This window comes from Nicrophorus vespilloides, unplaced genomic scaffold, assembly GCF_001412225.1.
Source record: "Nicrophorus vespilloides isolate i.1.1-1 unplaced genomic scaffold, Nicve_v1.0, whole genome shotgun sequence".
Taxonomy (NCBI): Eukaryota; Metazoa; Arthropoda; class Insecta; order Coleoptera; family Silphidae; genus Nicrophorus; species Nicrophorus vespilloides.
The window spans coordinates 66,899-88,631 of NW_017095560.1; the positions used below are offsets into that span (position 1 = coordinate 66,899).

Here is a 21,733-nt window from a genome sequence, read left to right on the forward strand (position 1 = left end):
AAAACGCGAACACACGATAAAGAGATAACCGTTTTAATTCCGTGATGCGAGTCTCTGAGACGCTATATCAGATTACGGGCCCTGGCTATGATTAATGCCCGTTGATTTCCCAACTGAAATCCCAGTTGCACCTACCTTTTTCATGCATTCAGCAACCTTTCTCTCTTCTCATCCTTCGCGACTTTACCTTCTGGAATCATTAATTGCTCTCGAAACATCTTCCGGAGGCCATCGACATTAATTAGGAAAACAGACATTGAGCGAGAGAGTCCATTAAGTTCAGACTCTCTCATCGAACGATGATTGGCATAATAATATTATTGTTGTTGTTCTGACGTCCAGTTGGCCGGAAAATTATATTCAAATCGGTAATTTCAGGCTTCGCTACTTCCGCGATCCATCCCATCCCGAGGACGGCTTTTCCGCTTTAAACACTCTTTAAATTAATGAATTTTTAAAGAGGATGAAGAGAGGCCTTCGCACAACACAATGCCCGGCTAGCTTCGCCGTGATGTGGGAAAAAAGTGAATGCGGTTCGATCTGAAGCCCCGACCTCATTATGATTTCAATAAGATAATAATATAGGAAGCGAAGTCTGCATGCTACTTAGGCTTTAGCCATCTCGGAAAATAAATAATGCAAAGTAAAACATCTACATTTAATCCAAATATCACCGAAAATTTACAAAATATAACTACAAATTTCTTGTTAAGAATTTCTGGAATTTTCATAAAGTTTGTATTTTTTCTGTTGACTTCAAAAATATAAACTACTTTAATCTTTGCTTAATTAATAAATCATAAGTGTTTTTTTAAACAATAATTATGAAATAAAAATGAGCATTAAATTAACTGAAACTTCAAATGCAATATTTATGGGTTTGTGTAGAACCGTAACTCAAGTCATCCGTTTTCGATTAAATTTGATGCACGTGTAAGTTATCATTAGAAGTCTCGTTATGTCATCAATTCGTGAGATTAGGTGCAGACTGTATTTCCTCATTGATGAATTATTCTTCGGCAAAACGCACGCAGCGAGATGACTAAATTGGAAGGAACGTCCAACATCTGCCAAGCCAAAAGCGATTTTCCCACATTCTTCGAAATGAAATATAAAAAAAAACAACACGAATTCATACAAATTTATAAGTTATAGTTGAAAACTGCTTTAATAATAATTTAAGCAGTGTTAGTTTTTGATTATTTTGCATTTTTGAACTCTGCGCTCTAAAATGGTCATGCCTCTTTTCTTTTGATAAAGAAAAGTTGATAAAAGAACCATTAAGTTAGCGGTTTTGCTACATCGAGCAGCTGTCAGAGTTGTGGTTTTGTATTCAAGTTAAGGTAATGATTTTTAAAGACATCTAAAATGCTAATCTATGTTAAGCAAAATCATCATTTTAGTTTAGATACTTTTAAATCTTATTTTATTTTAAGTTTTCTTCTTATTCGCTCCTACTTAATTCTTAGTTTAATTAAATTTTACAATATTAATCACCAATAATCCGCATTATCCTGTTACATAACATGTTTTGAGATGTACAACCTTCATTCCTGTTTTTTTTTTGTATTTTAACACTTCATTAAACACACGTATTTACGATCTTCATTGATTAATAACATCAAAAATTTCATAATTTTAATCACATTTATCATTTGTCCCTCATGTTACCATAGATTTAAAAAATAAACAAACAATATCTTTGTAAATTTTCTTCCAATATTTTCAACTACAAACCAATATAAAAAAAACACCTACAGGTCAAAATTACCCATTTATTAGAAAAAACCGAAAAAACAAAACAAATTATTGTTTTATTTGCAATAAAGACACATTAATTTTTAATATTTTAATATTCTATAGCTCAAAACAGTCTAGGCTTCTTTTTTGAAGTAAGTAGAATACATTGGTTTCTTGCATATGTCACAAAACGTTGCTGTTTTCTTTTCGCTTTTGCTTGGACAAAAAACACCTTTTACTTTTCAACGTAGGAATTCGTTCATTAGGTTGTATTTCAATAGGCATTTTAAACTACATGATATTCGCAATCAGAATTCTAAGATTTCCGAGAATCTTTTGGTTGCATATTCGAACATGCATATATATGGTTCGTTCTAAATATTTTATCAAAGAATATCTAGAATTCTCCTTTCCTCATGGTGAGGATTCATATATAACTTTACTGTTGACACCAGCGATATTTAATATACAATGATATAAAGCCATATTCATTTTCTTATTTTTTTTGTATTTTGGTTCACAGTTTGGTCAGAATCACTGATTTTTCCAGTTTCGATACATAGGAACCAAAGTTAATCAACTTTCAAATCCAAATATTGATGATATTTCAAGAACGTAGGAAATACGTAGATGGGTCATTTTGACCCGAAATATACTCTACAATTAAATAAGCAACTGCTTTATTCATACTGAAAAGTACACTAGAAAATGACACACTCGTAATACTTATGGTTTAAAACAGATTATTTGATTTATAATAAAAAAAAAGAACTTTAGTGACCAGTTTTTGATACTTTCATTTCGTAATTGTTAACTGTTTAATAAATATGAATATCACAAATTCCAGTAACAAAAAATGCAGTTCTCTTATAGAATCTATATATTTATGTCAAACAAAAGTATAAATCAGTAAATTAGAATTTAGCATTTGCCACTTTCGATCATTGACTTACAGAAATCTTTGAAATATTGCCATCTCTTCTTTATGATGAAAAATCTAAATGAAATTATGCAAAATCATGAGGATTTGTTTGTAATCGCTTCATTTGTTAATTTATTGTATAATGTTTAGTAAATTACAAATAAATTAACGAAGCAGATTATGGTACTTTCATTTCAATTTAAAAATAAAGTCCTTGAATGTAACAGACCCGCGGTTTTTTTAACCCTTCGCAATTTCATTGCAGTCCCGACAAATGCTTAATTTTAAGCGGATAAAAAGAGACGACCATAAATAAACTGTCGGCTCTTTTCACAATCATTACTTTTTGTCCAATCTTGTTCGCATTCTTAAAGATTCGTTCGCAGACAGACTAACTAACGAATTTCCAATTGCGACTGCCTGTATCCAATTAAAAGCTGGAGAATTTCGTATGCCGTACACAATCCGAGATTGTTTCAATCGCATTTCCTGTCCTCTTCATGTCTCTAACCAAAAACGAAAACTAGATGAAAGAGTAAATAAAATAAATAAAAGGTGGAAACGGTTAAATGACTGGCAAGAAGCGTTACACAAGTTAACTAATCAGGATTACGCTGAAGTATTGCGCGTTCTTTGCGTGGAACAAAGATCGCAGGAATATTATTAATTGCATTTGGATTTGTTGTTAACAGAGCGACGGTCGTAAATCAGCGCTTGGATAATCTTCTAATGATTATTTATCACCATCGGCCGTTTAAGGCGAGCTGCTGCGATGATGAGGAGTCGAGGAGAAGAAACGGATTAGATTAATTACGAAATTAAGATTTTAATTGGCGATGGCGGCTCGAGCGATTTATATTTGCGTTTGGATCATTACCGTTACGTGACGTTCTGTGAATAAGTTTAATTGAATCACAATTCAGATTTGCATCAGCTGATGATAATTCGATTAGAGGAACTTTTCTTTCACTTCGTGCAGGATGGATTGCGATGGGAGCGAATCTGGATGCATCTGGTGATTCGATTGTGTAACTTCTCTTCACTTTCGCCATTCGCACGCCGCTTGATTCGTTTAATAATAAAACCGACACTTGAGCGCGTATCACTTTTACTTTTCATGTGCTCTAGTCTGAAGCCATTTGCTTTGTTTACACTCACAATTACTCACACGCCGCACCGCATCACACATTACAATGAGCATCGAGTTACATCGTGCGAACGCCATACAACATCTCAATTAATTATACTTGAACGCTTGTTACTATTATTATGAAGATCTAAATTTTGTTAGGATCTGTTTCCATGCAACTCCCCATCAACCATAAGTTAATTCAACTGTGTTTCTAGTAATCTACAAAGTTGAGTATTTTCCAGTTAAATACAACAATAAAATATATTTATAATCAATTGTTGCACATGTTTTCCACCCAAGTTAAATACATTTAAAATTATATTTATTTCTGTAACGATTAAATTTATATTTCATTAAATATCATTTGTTTACAAAATATCCTAACTATAATCAAAGAAGAATCTTAAAATTCCTTTTTTATATAACATTTTTCACATAAAATGAATGATTTCATTATGAAAAGTTCTATAGCCAAAAGCAATTTTATAATTACTGTTTTGTCGGTAGTCATTTATGTAATTCTACAATTATGTATAAACTAAATAAATGTGTTTAATTCGATTATGATAGTTTAAATTTGGATAATTCAGTATATTAAAAATACATAAATTCAATGTAATTAAGAATTAATAATTAAAAAAATCAGAATATTTCATCCAGTTTGAAAGGTCTAGTATTGACCATAGTTGCTTTGATTGGACCGAGTGCTTCACTTCACTTTCATTATTCTTTAAATATTCCTTATTAAGAACAAAAATAGGTGGTCCAAATTAGGCAACTTTTCCTACATCTATAATAAAATTTAATTGAACTATGTGAATTATTAATAATAAATTTACAGATAGAAATAATTTAAACAGAAGCTTCAAAAATTACATAGTTACTATTAGTACTATTATACTAGTAAATACGTTTTAAAATTATGAATTATCTATATTATTTTTATTTAAGTTGAACTATAAATAAATTAGTAATGTAAAAAAGTTCATGTAGAAAATCTAAAAGGATTCTGAATTAAAATCATGAAAATACAATTGTTTCATTCCCAATCAAAATGCATTTGATTATATCCACTTCTTGACTTTACGGATTTGATTAATGGAATGGTAATAGTACAGCAACAGTAAATTGACGTTAATAAAATGAATGAAATTTTATTGTCGAAACGGAAAGAAAAAAAAAACAACAAAACAACTCAATAGGAAAAGAATCGATTCGATAATTAATGGATTGCAATTAAGCAGCGGGGAATATCGAAATTGATGATTGCTCGCCGTTCCTGATTGATCATTCAATTATATGCCCCCGCCGTTACATAACTCCTTCGCTGGCTTGCATTATAATTTTTGTTGTTCCTGCTGCAAGGAGGAAATGCTTTATACACAGCGTCGCAATTTTTTCAGAACTTTTTTTTTTGTTAATCTATTTTCTCTCAGGCGAAAAAGCGAACTTCCCGAGAGAAAAGCGAGATTTCGCACGCAACGCAGATTTCCTAACGTAATAAACTGCGAACACCTGATGCACTTCTCGTCGTATCATTGTTGTCCCAGGCTCTTGGAAACGGTAAACTACGTCGGTTACAAAGCGAATCGAATTATTCAAAACCCCAGTGGCATCACGGCGAAAATGTACAGAACTACAAAATAAATAAAGCACACAAATAAAAATAATATAAAGTAAAAAGATTTTCATCAATGATTTCACTATTGATAGTTTGTTTAAATAAATTTAAAAAAAAAACTATGTACGGTTATCAAACTGTTATTCGATAGGTTTTAAAACGATTATCCGTGGGTTTCGAATTAAAAAAATGTTTACGAAAGTGTCGGTGATTATTCGATTAATGGAAAGGAACTCGATGTCTCGGCAACAAATATTTGCATATGCATTAATATGAAATAATTAGGTTTGCGCATTTGCATGCAGACTTAATGAGTCTGCGGCTCCGCTTTAAGCTTCTTCCTGTAAACCGGAAACGGATTCTGTTCGCCGTTTCACGTCACATCCGCAGTAATTCCACTGCAATTTCGCTTTTTTTTTATTGTTAAGATTAAAATATGTTTTAAATAAGATAATAAAATTTGGATAATTTAGTATTTTGAAACTATATATGCAAATCATCCAAATAATCATGAATTAATAATTGTAAAAAATATAAATATTTTATCTTGACGTCTCAAGTCTAATATTGAACATAGTTGCTTTGATTGGACCGGCATTTTATATATTAACTTTTATTGTTGAAAATAGTTCAATTTTGTTCACTTGGCTTCGCTTTTTCTTTCAATATTCCTTTTTTTTTTATTTTTTATTATTATTAAAGCAATCTATCATCTGACATAGATATCAAGCCTAATGAATGGGGTAAAAAGAAAAATTAAAAAAATGACACTATAATACCTAACGAGGAGATGATCCAGCAACCCCACTTCACATATACAATAATTATTTATGCCTTATTAAGAAAACAAATATGTGGTGCAAATTAGGCAACTTTTCCTACATTTTAGTAAAAGTTATTTGAATTCTGTAAAATAATCCGCAGCAATTTCAGTACAATTTCGTTTTTTTTTATTGTTACGATTAAAATATGTTTAAAATTAGATAATTAATTTGCAATAGAAATAAAATAAGTACAAGTATAATTAAATTGTTTCTAGCAGTTTTTTCTTTCATTTTATGCAAAATATGTTAGTTTAGCTCAAAAACTAATAATTCCCAAATATTGAATGAAATAATTTGAAAGAAAACTATTTACATAATTTATCTAGAAGAAAACGTAAAGATACTTTTCAAACATGAAATTAATTGCGCAATAAGTTCATAGATTTACAATATGATTGACGGAAATAATTCAATCTTTAAAGTCTATTCGAAAGCGTTATTGTTCAAAATCCGAAACCATTGTTCTTAATAGAATTAACGTAAGATAGTTAAGTCTTCTCTTAGTTTGTTGATGAAATTCTTTCTTAATGCATGAATTTGCTTTAAAAATTCTATTTGATTTTTGTTCGAAAACCTATTTTTCCGAAAATTCTGACAAAAGTTGAATGTTTTATAGATTACTTAAATCACATAGAAAGTTTGTTGATGAAATTATTTCTTATTGCATGAATTTGCTTTAAAAATTTCATTTGATTTTTGTTCGAAAACCAATTCTTCCGAAAATCATGGCAAAAGTTGAATGTTTTATAGATTATTAAAATCACATAGAAAGTTTGTTGATGAAATTCTTTCTTAATACATGCATTTGCTTTAGTAATTCCATTTGATTTTGGAAGATAACCTATTTTTCAGAAAATCCTGGCAAAAGTTGAATGTTTTATAGATTACTTAAATCACATAGAAAGTTTGTTGATTAAATTCTTTCTTAATACATGAATTTGCTTTAGTAATTCCATTTGATTTTTGTACGAAAACCAATTTTTCCGAAAATCATGGCAAAAGTTGAATTAATGCATGCAATAATGCAATATTATTTTCAAATTGTACAAAATTATTATGTTTTTACTTGCAACAATATAACAAAAATAGAAAAACGTAATAAAAAAATAACATAAATAAAAAGGATAGAAAATAAATTTAATCAAGAAGTTACATTATTTTTAAAGATGGAATTGTATGAATCCTTGTAAAATAAAGATGTATACATTGAGACAATTTTGAATAAAATATACTTTACATGTAAGTTATTTCTATAAAGTAAAGGTAGAAATACTCGAAACGGAGCAAGTAATTGTGGAGAGAAAAAAAACTAGATTTTCCTATAATATTTATTTAATATTTCTCTTATACAATGAAAATTGCATACAAAAATATTTCAGCCTGCTTTTATTTGCTCCATATTATATATTTTTTTAATGAATACACACAGTTTTCATTAATTAATATTTACTTTTAATGACAATAAAGCGTATCACAACAGCATTGTCCTAAAATAATTGAAATTGCAATTGTACCTCTCTTTGCACAGAACAAATAAATATATTTAATCAACGAATACCTTCGAAACTAATAGGAATGCCTCCTAAACTAATTGATTTCACTGCGAGTATTATCGATTAAATTTTTAATTAAATTTGTATGCGGTTATCTTTCTGCTCGAAATGGTACGGATACAGCAAGCAAATACAATACAAAAAAAAGAACAGAGACGATTATTAGCATTGATTTTTTAGCGTTATTAATGGTATTTTCGCTGTGATATTATTATACCATTTTGATGATATTGATGTCCATGCAGAAGAAATTATTGCGGAGGTAATATTTTATTTAAAATCTGTCGCATTTGGATGATAGAAAGTGATGAAGTGGACGTGCAAAAAAAAAATATGCGACGTGGATAAATAAAATTGGAAATGTATTTTATACGTGCGAGTCCTAAACGGAAATGGACTAATACATTTTCGTTGCTATGGATTATTTACAGCCGGATATAAATATGACGTTCGGGGTGTAAATCATGCGAATGTTGTGGATCACTCACTCACTCACTCGGATGAATTCCCGTATAGATGTTATGTGAAAGGGATGATAATCCTGAGGATAGTATGAGTATAGTTTGCTGATGGATTTGAATTTGTGGTTGCAGTGAGTCCGAAAGTGAAATGCACTCCGGATATGATGAGGATAGAGGTGCCGTTGTCCCCGACTATGGGGGAAGTCTATCTGCAAGGTCTGAAGGATTATCCTGACCCAGCTTGCAGGCCTCGCCGTGATCCCGAAGGATCTTTGGCCATCCTGGAGTTAAGCCTCGGGGACGTCTACCAGTGCGCCACGACCAGGGTCACCAATAAACTGACGGTAAATCCGGTTTTATTCCCTTTCGTGTATCTAATAATCCTCTTGATTCCAGAACAAACAGGTCTACTATCAAACCTTGATCATCGAAGGACACGACGCCAAGGAAGAGATGGTGCACATCAAATGCTCGGTGTCGGCTCCCAGGAACCACACGATCACTCGCAGGAACGTCCTTCCCGCAGGATTCCAGGAGGCCGAGTAAGCTCAACGAAATAGAATACGTGAAAGCGTTGCCAACAAAAGGGCTCCACTGCAAATACCTACTTTAATCGTTCCGTACCGCAAATACACGTGAATTTCCGCAGCGCCGAGCGCAAACATTAATAACAATTTGTTTGTTCAAAAGCACCCGCAATTTATTACACTCGATACACATTCAGTTATACCCACGTATCTTTTACACAATATGTTTTTCTTTCAAACCTTACGTAAATCCCCCGGCTAACTGCAAATACCAATTATATTTTTTTATTCATTGAAATTTACACAACAAATGAAACACATTCAGCTTCAACAACTTCTATTTCATCATCTTTACATCAGTGTTTACCAAATTATAATTGTTATATCTAAAATTATTGAAATTACTAAAAAATATCTTAATTTGATCATTAATACTAGTTACTGACAAAAAAAATAAACACAAATTTTAATTTCTTCAATTCAGAATGTTTCATATAATAACATAAACATATTTAACTTTAATCTACATTTCTCATTCTTTAAATAAATTTTTTTTACAAATTTTTACACAAATACCAATTATGAAATTTTCCATTCAAATGCGTTCAAATTTTTACTGCATAATAATTAGGCTATTATTTACTAAAATTTGGATATACTCGAATAATTTCTCGTGTTTTATAACATATGCATCAAAACAAACATACAAATAGTGAATAATTAAAAAAAAAACAATAGCAATTTATTTTGTCACAATTTTCACATTTTTTTTTTAATTTATTATAAATATAATATAATCAAATTTGTGCGTAAAATTAATTAATTCAACATTATATAATAGTTACATTAATTTAACTAAATTATTCTCTTTAATAATTAGTCCACATACATTTATTAAAACACATTCAACTTTCATATTGAATACAAGTTTCATTTAAATTTTTCTATTAAGCTTTTTATTCATCAAAAGGAAACATTTCAAAAGAACATTCTTCAAAGCTCGAGTATCTGTTGCGAAAGTGGGACGCGTTAATCGAATGCATTTAACGAACGGAAAATAATTCTTTATTTTTTTTTTCACCTGAACTTTATTATATTTCTATATGCGAATCTTCACCCTCGGGGGTTTCCGGATTTCGTCCTCTGTACTAGATCAAAAGCTTATACCGTGCTGCACAAACGTGCAGTTCAAATATTTGCGACCACCCTTGTTCATTTTCAAAAGTCTCGACTTCATATTTGAGTTTTTATTTAACTGTTATTTACTTTATGTTTTTTGTATGTTATTTATATTTTTTTTGCAACGTTTTCATTTCTCTTGGTTTCTTTCTTTAGAGATATTGATTTAACTTGGAGCGTGACTGGAAGAGCCCCGGAACCGGTGCTCGGTGTTGGAGTTCGTCAGGATGGAAAACTTGTGACCGGAGAACTCAACGTCGCTCCAGGTACTCAGCTGGAGATGGAGATCTCCTTGGACAAGGTGTCTTCTCCAGTTTATGGTCTTCTGGTTACTCACATGCTCGTAACTGATACCATGAAGCAGGAAGAAACCATCATTTACAACGGGTAACAATCTTTATTTTCATTTCTACTAACGTTTTACTTCAAACATGAGATAATATAGCATTATATTTAGACTAATAAATCATTCTACTAAAATTCTATTATTTTAAAGGATTGAACTGTATAAAAATGATTCATATATTGGAAGAATGATAAATTTGTACAGCTTTTTCTAAAAATTAAGTAATGAAATTATGCGAATTTACATAATATACTTTTTTTTTACACTCTTACGTATTAAAATCTATGTAAAATGTAATTCCGAAAATTATCTAATAATAAAAAAAAAATAAGAATGATAAATTTCAACAGCTTTTTCTTAAAATTCAGTAATGAAATAATGCGAATTTATATAATACTTAGTAGTATTTTTTCGATACAAATACGAATAGAAAATACTTTTTTTACACTCTTATGCATTAAAATCTATGTAAAAATATATTTCCGAGAATTATCTAATAATAAACAAATAATAATGATACATTTTTACAGCTTTTTCTAAAAATTTAGTAATGAAAAAATGCGAATCTACATTATACTTAGTAGTAGTTTTTTTTGATATAAATACGAGTAGAAAGTACTTTTTTACACTTTTATGCATTAAAATCTATGAAAAATGTAATTCCGAGAATTATCTAATAATAAACAAATAATAATGACAAATTTCTACAGCTTCTTAAAATGAAGTAATGAAATAATGCGAATTTACATAATACTTAGTAGTAGTTTTTTTCGATACAAATACGAATAGAAAATACTTTTTTTACACTCTTATTCATTAAAAACTATGTAAAAATGTATTTCCGAGAATTATCTAATAATAAACAAATAAGAATGATAAATTTCTACAGCTTCTTAAAATTAAGTAATGAAATAATGCGAATTTACATAATACTTAGTAGTAGTTTTTTTTGATACAAATACGAATAGAAAGTACATTTTTACACTTTTATGCATTAAAATCTATGTAAAATGTAATTCCGAGAATGCTCTAATAATAAACAATTAAGAATGATAAATTTCTACAGCTTTTTCTAAAAAATTAGTAATTAAATAATGCGAATTTACATAATACTTAGTAGTAGTTTTTTTTCGATACAAATACGAATAGAAAGTACTTTTTCTACACTCTTATACTTTAAAATCTATGTAAAATATTATTCCAAGAATTATCTAATAATAAACAAATAAGAATGATAAATTTCTACAGATTTTTCTTAAAATTAAGTAATGAAATAATACGAATTTACATAATACTTAGTAGTATTAGTTCGATGCAATTACTAATAATAACGTACTTTTTCTATGTAAACTGTAATTATCATGAATTATCTAATAATAAGCAAATAAGAATGATACTTTTTTGCAACTTATTCTTATATTGTATTGAAATTATGTAGAAGTAATACATTTTCATATGAAATTGAAACGAATGCGAACAGTTTTGTTTACTTATTAAAAAATACAGTCTTTTGCACTTTTTTTTTATTTAAATAAAATTTAGAAAAATATAGAAACTACAGAGCAAATTTTTAATAAATAACTTGGATACTTTTGCATAGAATAACTTTCTAATAGAAAATAAATTGAACGATATTACGCAATTTTTTATAAATAAATTATGGATTTTGTAACGTTTGATTTCTGAAAGAATCGGACGAAATTTCAAATTTTCCAAAAGAACAAAAAAAATATCCTTAATAAAAGTAAATAATAAGAATACATAAACCAAAATAAATTCATAGTAAATCCGGAAAATAACATAAATTCTAGTAAAAATAATTAAGTCTTGCGCTTGTGGAAACAATAGGAATATAAACAAGTAATATAATTTTCCCACGTTGATAGTAAATTTCCAGTCCAGTTAACGTCAATCGAGTGGGATGCGGACGTTGCGCCGCATGCGGTAATTCAGTTTCGTGCAATTGATTCTACAAATGCGTCTCGATTAGTTACGCAATAATAACACTAATAATCGTCGTCGATGCGTCCCCGAACGTCAGTCCACAATGATGCGCGCTTGAATACGTGCATCGAGCTACGAACAGAATAAGCCATTAAAGTTATTTCGTGTGTGTATAATTTATAACACGTTAAAACGTCCCTAATGTATGCGCGCTAAGTTATGTAACGCACGCTGGAATACGCGCGTAATCATGAATAATTCGAAAATAAACTTGAATTATCTCGCCGTAAGATTTAACAAACAAATAAACGCGCAACAAGAAGCGCAGTCAAACAAATCATGCTTAAATCATTAATCTCGTGTTCGGTATTCCGATGCTGAAATAAACATGAGGCGACATTCATGAAAGGTGACTTCTTACGAAAACATTTTCATTCCTTGATGCGATAAAAATGATGTTTTAACAACATCCATTTCAGATAAAAATTTATAAACCAAATCTATTTATAAACATTTCTTAATTACAAGATTATAAATTTATATTATTACATTCATTATGTTTAAGCATATTTTTTTTTATTAGCAATGCACAATTAGTATACGAAACGTACATTGCTTAACTTTCACATGAAACATCAAAAAGTAGATTGGAAACCGGTTTTAATCGTTTTTTATGTCTGACTAATTTTAATTCAAATGTACTTTTCATAGAATCAATAAAGATTTATTCCTTCCGCAAGTTGAAATCAATTAAATCCTTGTTGAGTTCATTAAATTCTTATTTATGTACTTGGCTGCAGTGTAATGTTCTGATCTTCCTTGGAATAACATAAAATAAGTGAATAATTAAAAAAAATAACATTTTATTTGTATGCATTTTTTTCTTTATATTTTCATGATTGAAAATATTCAAAAGGTTATTAATTTCAAGAAAATGTATAATAAGTAGAAAGTATAAAAATTAAGTATCAAGGTAATAGTTGTGCATGTTGTATTCAATTGATTCATGTAATAACAGTAATTGTTGTACAACTGTCGTGCATTTATTATTAATAACCGTTTGAGACCTTGGATGGAACGAAAGTTGTTTCCTCGGTAATACAAATAGACAATGCGAATTATTGAATGGACAAAGATCGAAAGGAAATATACATTCATCAATTTAGACAAAAAATAATAAATTTAATAAAAAATCAATGAAGTAAAACTTATTTAATTGAATTGTTTGTTGAAGATATTGATTGTTGTTTATTCTTTGTGCAGATGTTCAGTGGATCCATATCTGTTCGGTAACTTCAAGACCATCGAGGGTGACCTGCTGCGCGCCAAGTTCCGTGCCTTCAAATTCCCGGAATCTACATACGTACAATTCAAAGGCACAGTAAACGTGTGCTTGGGCAAGTGCAACGGCGTAAGTAATCCCATCTTACGGTGGTTGTGTTTTCGCACGGACACGTAGGAATATTTAGTTAGCTGGTTGGATGTTGCACCTGTGGCCCTTCCACGATGCAGATAATTAAATCATCCTTACAACTAATTCCCAAGCTCGCATTTCTACTAATCTCACAAATTCACTGCAACCTATCCACAGAGAACGATACTGCACTCCTCTCCTGATTAATTCCTTCCAAAGTTTAGCACCAATTAAAACCATGACGACTGAAATAGTAGCTTCTTCAATTTATTAATAGTCTGACATAAAATGTAATTGAAGTCAATTTATTTGTTGTTTTTTTTTTGTGTATAAAGTTTGTACGTCATTTCTTTTATCACCGTAATTGTAGGGAATTATTCGTGTCTAAGAGTATTATAGGCACGCAACGTGCTTCAACTTTATAATTGATATACAGCAAAAAAGAAGCATGCTTTCATTGAATGATTAAGTTGGATAGATGAAGAAATATACTAGATGTCGCAGCAGGACGTGCTGTTCTCGCTTGCCGCATGTGTTCTCCTTTTTTTTTCTCTCCACTTTTTGAAAGTAGTTCTGAAGATAAAATGTTTTCCTTTCACTTTCAAATGCTATTCAATTCTTAATGATAGCTGGCATTTACTAAAGATCAAATTTAATATATCTGAAAAACAACAAACAACTTACAATTTTAATTAGTATTAATCGTTTTAAATAGTTAAATCTGTTTGGAAGTTTTCTTCTCAATTGACCATCAACGTTATCTATTTTTAAATTAAATTCATTAATTAGATATAAATTAAATTGGAAATCAGATACGGTTTAGTTCTAGCTAACTTACTTTGATACACATGGATCTATATCGAAATCTCGACAATAAAATTTCCAACATTCGAAATCCTGACAACCATAATCCCAACAGCATCAAAATCGAGAACATTTTAACGGATTTTAGCAATCGTCTTTCAACTTTGTCAATGAGTGTAGAGTTGTTGAAATGATCTATAATATACATAGATAATTGAGAACAAGTCTTCCTCGCGGTTTCTATTCTTCACCATTAAATATAGATGTGCACAAATTCTAAGGTTTAATTAAATAAATAATTTAGTGTAGGCACAAGGTTACAATAAAACATACGTTTTACTCTAAACAATAGAATGTCGGTGTTCTTTTTCATTCAGGTAATAACGCTGTCAGGATTTTCGGTATTGGAATTTCGAATGTCGGGATTTCGGTTGTCGGTTTATTGAAACAAACGAAATATATATATTGATAAATGGTATTCATAATCTATATATTACATAACTTTGATTAGATGCAAAATAATAGATAAAGGTTACATAGTTTTAAATTCTAACTATCAGATAGTATTGATAATTGACAAAGTCCATGTAATGTAATTTTTTTAATAATTATATTAATAAGTTATATCGTTTAATATTTTTTCTATTGATAATTAAGTAGGAGAGAAATGTTTATCAGATTTCCTGTATTTAATTACAATGTTATAATTTATATTCTAAATGGATCTACAGAAGTTTTTGGTTATACAGTTTGAAAGAGTCGGGGGAGTGAAAAGATCAGTTCGTGAGATGGAAGAGAAATTGATATCTAGGACGGATGAAGAGAATATGTATATTTCAGTTGGAAATTGGGTTTTGTGGATGTGCAGATCCGCGCCAATAAGATTCCGATGCAAATGGTCCATCCTTCGGAATTTAATAACGATAACGTGTATGGCCCACATCTCACGGCACCGCAGAAATTACTTTGCAAAGTATTTACATCAGAGTGCTCACAATCTCTCCAGTTCTTCTAAATAATTGCAAAAAATAACAATTACCAATTGCTTTTATACTTTTCCTATGCTTGTTATGTATCTCCATAATTTCGCTCGGAACTGGGACACTCTCAATAGGATGCAATTTACATATTTACACGCGATACTTTCTAATTGGATATTTAGCTGAATTCAATGGTGAAATATGAAATTACTATTCTCTAGTTAATTATATTTTTTTTAATAGATTTAAGTAGGATTTGGATAGATGTAAAAAGCTAGGTATTTATGAATAAAAATGGGATGGATGGGAATATTCGCGTGTTTAAAATGGAAAAGAAGAAAAGAAAAACTTTACGCCTTCCTTACGGTAAAGCACTAAACTTTAATGATGCAATTCCGCGCGCGGAAAATAAGGTGGTAAATATTGTGCATTACCATAATAAGTTAAATGCTAATGCCGATTTAAGTAGGCTCGGATTATCCCATCAGGCGCGATGGATTTATGCTCGCGAATCCTAAAACGAAAAGAGTTAATCCGTCCCCGCTCACCCATAAAACAACATTCGAATGAAACGAACAAAAAAAAAAGAAGAAGGAGAAAATATAGTTACGTACGTACGTGTAGATAAATCCGTGAATCTGCATGAATTAGCAGTAAATTACCTGGGGGAGCAGTCGGTGGGTTTCTTTGCGGTAATTGATTTCTTTTTGTGCACGCGTGTGATGCGGAGGGAATCCTCTTTTCGCGATGTATGCAAAAAGAAGTTTGGCCAGAATGGGGTTGAAGGGGTAATAAATTTTGTTAACAAGCGGTCCAAATGAAATCCGGTGTTGGATTTGAGAAAAGGGGTTCACAAACCTGCATTGAAAACCAGAACACAGCCCCTTACTTATCGCATCAAATTTTCATGGATTTGCAAGACCAACGAATGTATGCTTTCTGGTGGATCAATCTTTATTTTGTTGTTGTTTTTGTTTTACAGATTGAATGCAGCGATGGGCAAATCGGTTATGGAAGACGCAGGAGGTCCATCTCCGCTATACCAGCTGATCCCAACAAGGTGTTCGAGATCACGATCACTTCATTCATTAAGGTGAACTACAAGGATGGCGAGGAAAACTTCGTGGAGGTGATCAGGAATCAGACCAAAGTGTTCGGCGACAATAAGCTGATCGTCGGTAACCAGAAGAGCGAGAGGAACGTGTACGTGGGCGGCGAAGAGGATCGTCCGACCCTTCGCGTGAAGAAGGTCACCGAAGAGACACAGGAGCAGATCGTCATGACGGATAGCGGCTCACCACTAACCCAAATTCCTTTCCACCTCATCCTCTGCATAACAGTGACGAGGTTACTACTCTTGTAAAATAGCTCTACGACAATGATACTTAAGTGCAGCTAAAACACGCGATCAAGACAGAGAGCGAAAAAAGAAGAGAAAAAAAAAACCAACAACAAACAACAACGAAACGAGAAAATAGAGCGAAAAAAAAGCGATATAATAAACAGAGTAATAATATTAATATACAAACAATTAATGCTTAGTTTATATGACTGTGATACTTACAAATACGATTTTATTTTTTTTTTCGTGAGCTTAACTGCACTTTGAGGTGCGCGAAGACTTCCCCAAGGATGGGGTTTCTTGGGGTACTTTTCACGCATCTAACCTATATATTTTTTGTTCGATCCCCTTCATTGATTGAGGTGAAAGAAAGTAAAAAGAAAACGAAGAGATGAAACACAAGAGCTTGAAACACACAGTAACTGCAACAAAAAAAAAAGAAGCGAAAGAAAGAAAGAGTAAGCAAACACAGGAAACTCAATTAAAACAACTACTGCCAGCTTAGAAACGGCCATCTTATACTACCATTAACTTAATTATTAATAGAACAACTCACTAACAATTATTTTAGTGCAATTTTAATATACATTTCTTTTATATTTTTTTTTTGTATTATATTTCACGCGCACTACTGGTTCATTCTTTTAGTACTATGTTTAAGTGAAAATTGTATTAGTTTGTTAAATATTTTCTTGGATAATTTTCTTTCTATTATTATTTTTTTTTTGTTTATCTAAAAACTTTAAACCTAGTGCATGTTATTTTTTTTTTTGATTACTTATAATTTTAATCGATGATACTAAAAATGACTTATAACACTCTTTAATCATTAAAAATAAACTGTAATTTGTATATGGCATTGTTTATAATAAATATTTATAAAATCTAATTTTGTAAAATTGCTTCATAAATTTTGATAATAAAGGAAATTTTAAAATTATTTCTCTTTTTATCCTTTTGTTGATAATCCTATTAATTGATGTTATATATTTGTTATATAACTAACTAATGTTTTGCGTTATTTTTTATTTTTACAGATAGAACAATCAAGTAAATTTTTATACTTAAAATAATTAACATAAATTACATATAATCTCCAAACAATAGAATATCTAAAACGTAGATAATCCATAATATTTGATCCATTTTTCCATTTTTTTTATTGGAACACACTTTTTGAAAAGAAAACTTTGCTTGGATTATTTATAATGAATTCACTGTATATGAATTATTATTAAACAATATTATTGTTACGTCAACTGCAAATAATGTAAATTTCCAATGATTGTAGATCATATGTGTAAGTAATAATAATATTATTTCTAATAAAACTATATTTTCTCTTGTAATGTTTACCAATAAATAAAAATATTTGTTAAATATGTATAAATGTTTAGTGTAATCAAACATATATGAAGAAATGGTATGTAAGGGTATGTTATCATGAATAATAGTTATATCTAGAAATCTATGATAAAATGAAATAAGAAAAGAAATTTTCTTTCATTACTTAATCAAACCTATCTGTTAACTGTGAATAGAAGTTTGTTGCAAATGAATGAATAAACTATTGAAAATGTATCATATTAAATCCACTCTATTCGTGACATGACAATTATACGCTTACACAGAAACTAAAATGACAATTGCAATTAGGGTTGTGTTCAAAATAGATCCTTCAAATGTCAATCATAGTTTGAGTGCAGGTTTATATTATTAGAAAATGTGTTATTCGATACTCCATATTCATATAAATGAACATTTGGTTACATGATTTTATTTTAAGAGATTTTCTTAACAATTATTCTCAAGTACAAAAAGTAATACTATTAATACTTTGTTGATTTGTTGATTTTAAATGGGACTATAGTAAATCAGGACTGATCGAAACCGCAATATGCGAACACTAAATAAACCCTACAAAAGAAGTGCCATGTTGTAAGTATTGTCTTAGTTTTTGCCATCTCCGTGTAATTCAACTTTTAATTTAATTATTCTTTATTTATTTATAAATTACATTTTTGTTGGATATTTTCATAACCGTGGATGGGCTAATACCATCTTGTAGTCTTGAGAAATGTTAAATTTGCAGTTTTATAAAAATAAATATCTCAGGTTATGGTTGGGATTTTAGGGTTTTGGAGTCGGTGGTTTCTAGGAGTTGACTGAGGATTGGGTGAGGGTATGTGGGTGAGTGATTTTGTCGTTGGACGTTTTGGTTCAAAAGTGACGGGTAGGATATGCGGGATTCGAGACGACCTTGAAATTGTTTGATGAAGTCGTGTATGTTTGGGAAAGAGATAAAGTTGTAGGTAGATGAAGGGTGTTTTGGAGATACATTTCCATTCAAACAGGAGGATTTTTTTTTGATGAGAGACACGATAGGACTTTGAGGCATTAGTTGGTTGATGGAGTATTTGGTGTTGATAGTCTGGGATAGTTGGACACAACATTTCTTAACTTTTGCAATTGAATGATAAGAATATATCATGTATTTCTCATACATCACTATTGTTATTCCTTTTATGATCATAGAGACAATTTCTTTACGACTTAGGTAGTCGTAAAGTGAGTCTCACGAGAGAAGATAATTCGCCCTATGGTGGAAGATCTTCGATTATATCCATGGACCAAGCAGAGGAAGAAGTCCCAAATGTAAATCGTAAACGATATTTATAGCAAATATGCCGTAAACGCAGGGTTCGCCTCCGCCCACGCCGACGGTTTAATGGAGAAAAATGGAAAGCAGAGATAAAAGATTTATAGTCCAAAAACCAAGGGAATCGTCCGTTCGCCTCGTTATTTATTGGAGCTGATGCGATTATGTGTATAATGTGTTTCGGGCGCGAAAATTCGCAAGTGATTCTGAAGAGGATGTACATCAAAATCATGGCAAGTGTAATAAAAATATCCATGTCGTGCAGATAAAAAGTATAGGCGATGGTTATTTATATATAAGCCGTTCGTGTGGTGCACAATAGGTGAAAACCTTATTCAATTCGAAATCTGTTTGGTCGGCTGCGGTAATGTGTTCACAGACTCGTGCGAGCAACAAAATGTACAGGCCAATCGTAGTAATAATCCCCCCGGATCGTGTCGTTTTCAATTTTGGCAATGATGATGTTCCGCGCAGCAGATTGTTAGCTGAAATATGCATGGATTCGTTAATGCCGGGATTATGAAATTAATATCGGCCCAGTGTGCCAGAAAACGTGCAATTCGTATTAATGAGTCCGTTGATTGGCCCATCACGCACAACGGTTTATTTTCTAAATTAAACGTATAAAACTATGCACATAAAGAAAATTCTCGACATTTTAATCAAAATGTTATACATATTATTGATAGTATCTTGTTATATTGATTTTTGTTGGAGAAATTTTATTTTGGTAACATAAAATTTACTGTAATTAAAAACCGGGGCCGACGTGGAATTAGTGGTTGCTTCAGTGAAATCAGTGTTAATAACCACGGTATTACGTAAACCAATTTGATTATCATCAATCTGAGCACGGTTGATGCGTAATGCTTACATTACCATCGGCTAGCCAATATCGACATTACTCCTACCCCAATATATTTCCAAATTGAATCATCCGACTGAAATTGGCATTAATTGCCAATAAATCAAAGACTCACCAAAACTCGTACACGCAACATCTCACTCACCTCAATCACAATCCATTCATACATATATATATATACTTTGTTTGTTTTTTGCAACATCATCATATTTTTGAAATTCAAACAGATCAATACTTTACGTAACTGCGTATATATAAAATTTTGTACACTTCATTCTGTTGTTTATAAATATTGTATATTTGTGTCGGTGCCTCGAAATTAAATTTTACTATAAACAGAAAGAATATCAATAAAATTGTGTAATAAAAACATGATCGTCTAATATAGTATTTCCCAACGTGAGACCAATTCCCCACAAGGAGGCAATTTAATTGTTAATGGGGCAATTAAAAAATGGACACGCCTAGAGTTTAACAGTTAACTAATTGTATATGTTACAAAAGGGTCATAAGAATTTTGGAAAGGTTTGAATGTTGAATTATAACAAAACTAATTCCAGTTTATATAGAATACTTTTTCAATTGCAGAAAGGCGAATTTCTTGTAGAAATCGAGCCGTGATCGTCTAGTGATTTGCACCCTACGTTGTGGGCGTAGTAACCACATGTAAATACTCTCTATCACCCTCGCCCATCCAACACCATCACTCCTACATAAATAATTAATAAGGCCCTAGAGGTCTAATATATTTTTTAATGCATTTTAGATAAAACAAAGTGTTTTTCCACACAAATTTCTGTATAATATAGAAATAGTTGTATATATGAACTAACAACCATAGTTTAAAATTTTAATCTTAAGTATCCTAAACCCTTCAAATGTAAATAATTGCTTTGGCAATTACTTCCATAATATTGTTAAAAATGTAAGAAATATAAACCGATGCAAATCCAAAACAATTATATTGAGAGATTTGTAACAAGATAAATGTTTATGCCCTTGCAAATTGTAAAAGGGTCAACAATTAGGTAGTAATCCAGGTTCAAATCCTGGTCACTGCATTCCGGTAGAATATTTTTAAACATAGAATACTTTCCAATTGGAGAAAGGTGCTTTGTGTATAGATATCAAGCCGTGATCGTCTAGTGGTTAGGACCCTACGTTGTGGCCGTAGTAACCCAGGTTCGAATCCTGGTCACGGCATTCTGACAGAATACTTTTAAACAATATTCATTCTAAATTATATAGAATACTTTTCAAATCAAGAAATGCAAAGATGATATAACATATAAATAATTTAGTTTATATAAAAATGAATTTGAATCTGCAGTTCTTACTCGAAGAAATTATAAAAATGATCTGCAAATATAAACCAAAGTATTGGCAATTTTGGATTCGTCATCCAATATAAACATTATAC

At 30.7% G+C, this 21,733-nt stretch overlaps 1 protein-coding gene and 1 non-coding gene across 2 annotated transcripts in view; both read left to right on the forward strand.

Moving 5' to 3' along the window:
- LOC108556691 overlaps positions 1-16,892 on the forward strand; it is a 57,076-nt gene extending 40,184 nt beyond the window's left edge. Inside the window, exons 2-6 of the mRNA XM_017912901.1 lie at positions 8,386-8,597; positions 8,650-8,795; positions 10,116-10,346; positions 13,513-13,660; positions 16,430-16,892. Coding sequence (XP_017768390.1) covers positions 8,386-8,597; positions 8,650-8,795; positions 10,116-10,346; positions 13,513-13,660; positions 16,430-16,810 — 1,118 coding nt within the window. The 3' untranslated portion in view covers positions 16,811-16,892. The remainder of the gene's footprint in view (positions 1-8,385; positions 8,598-8,649; positions 8,796-10,115; positions 10,347-13,512; positions 13,661-16,429) is intronic.
- A 4,552-nt stretch (positions 16,893-21,444) lies between these two features.
- Positions 21,445-21,516, forward strand: Trnah-gug. The gene has a single exon. It is a non-coding gene; the product is annotated as a tRNA-His (tRNA).
- The last annotated feature ends 217 nt before the right edge of the window (positions 21,517-21,733 follow it).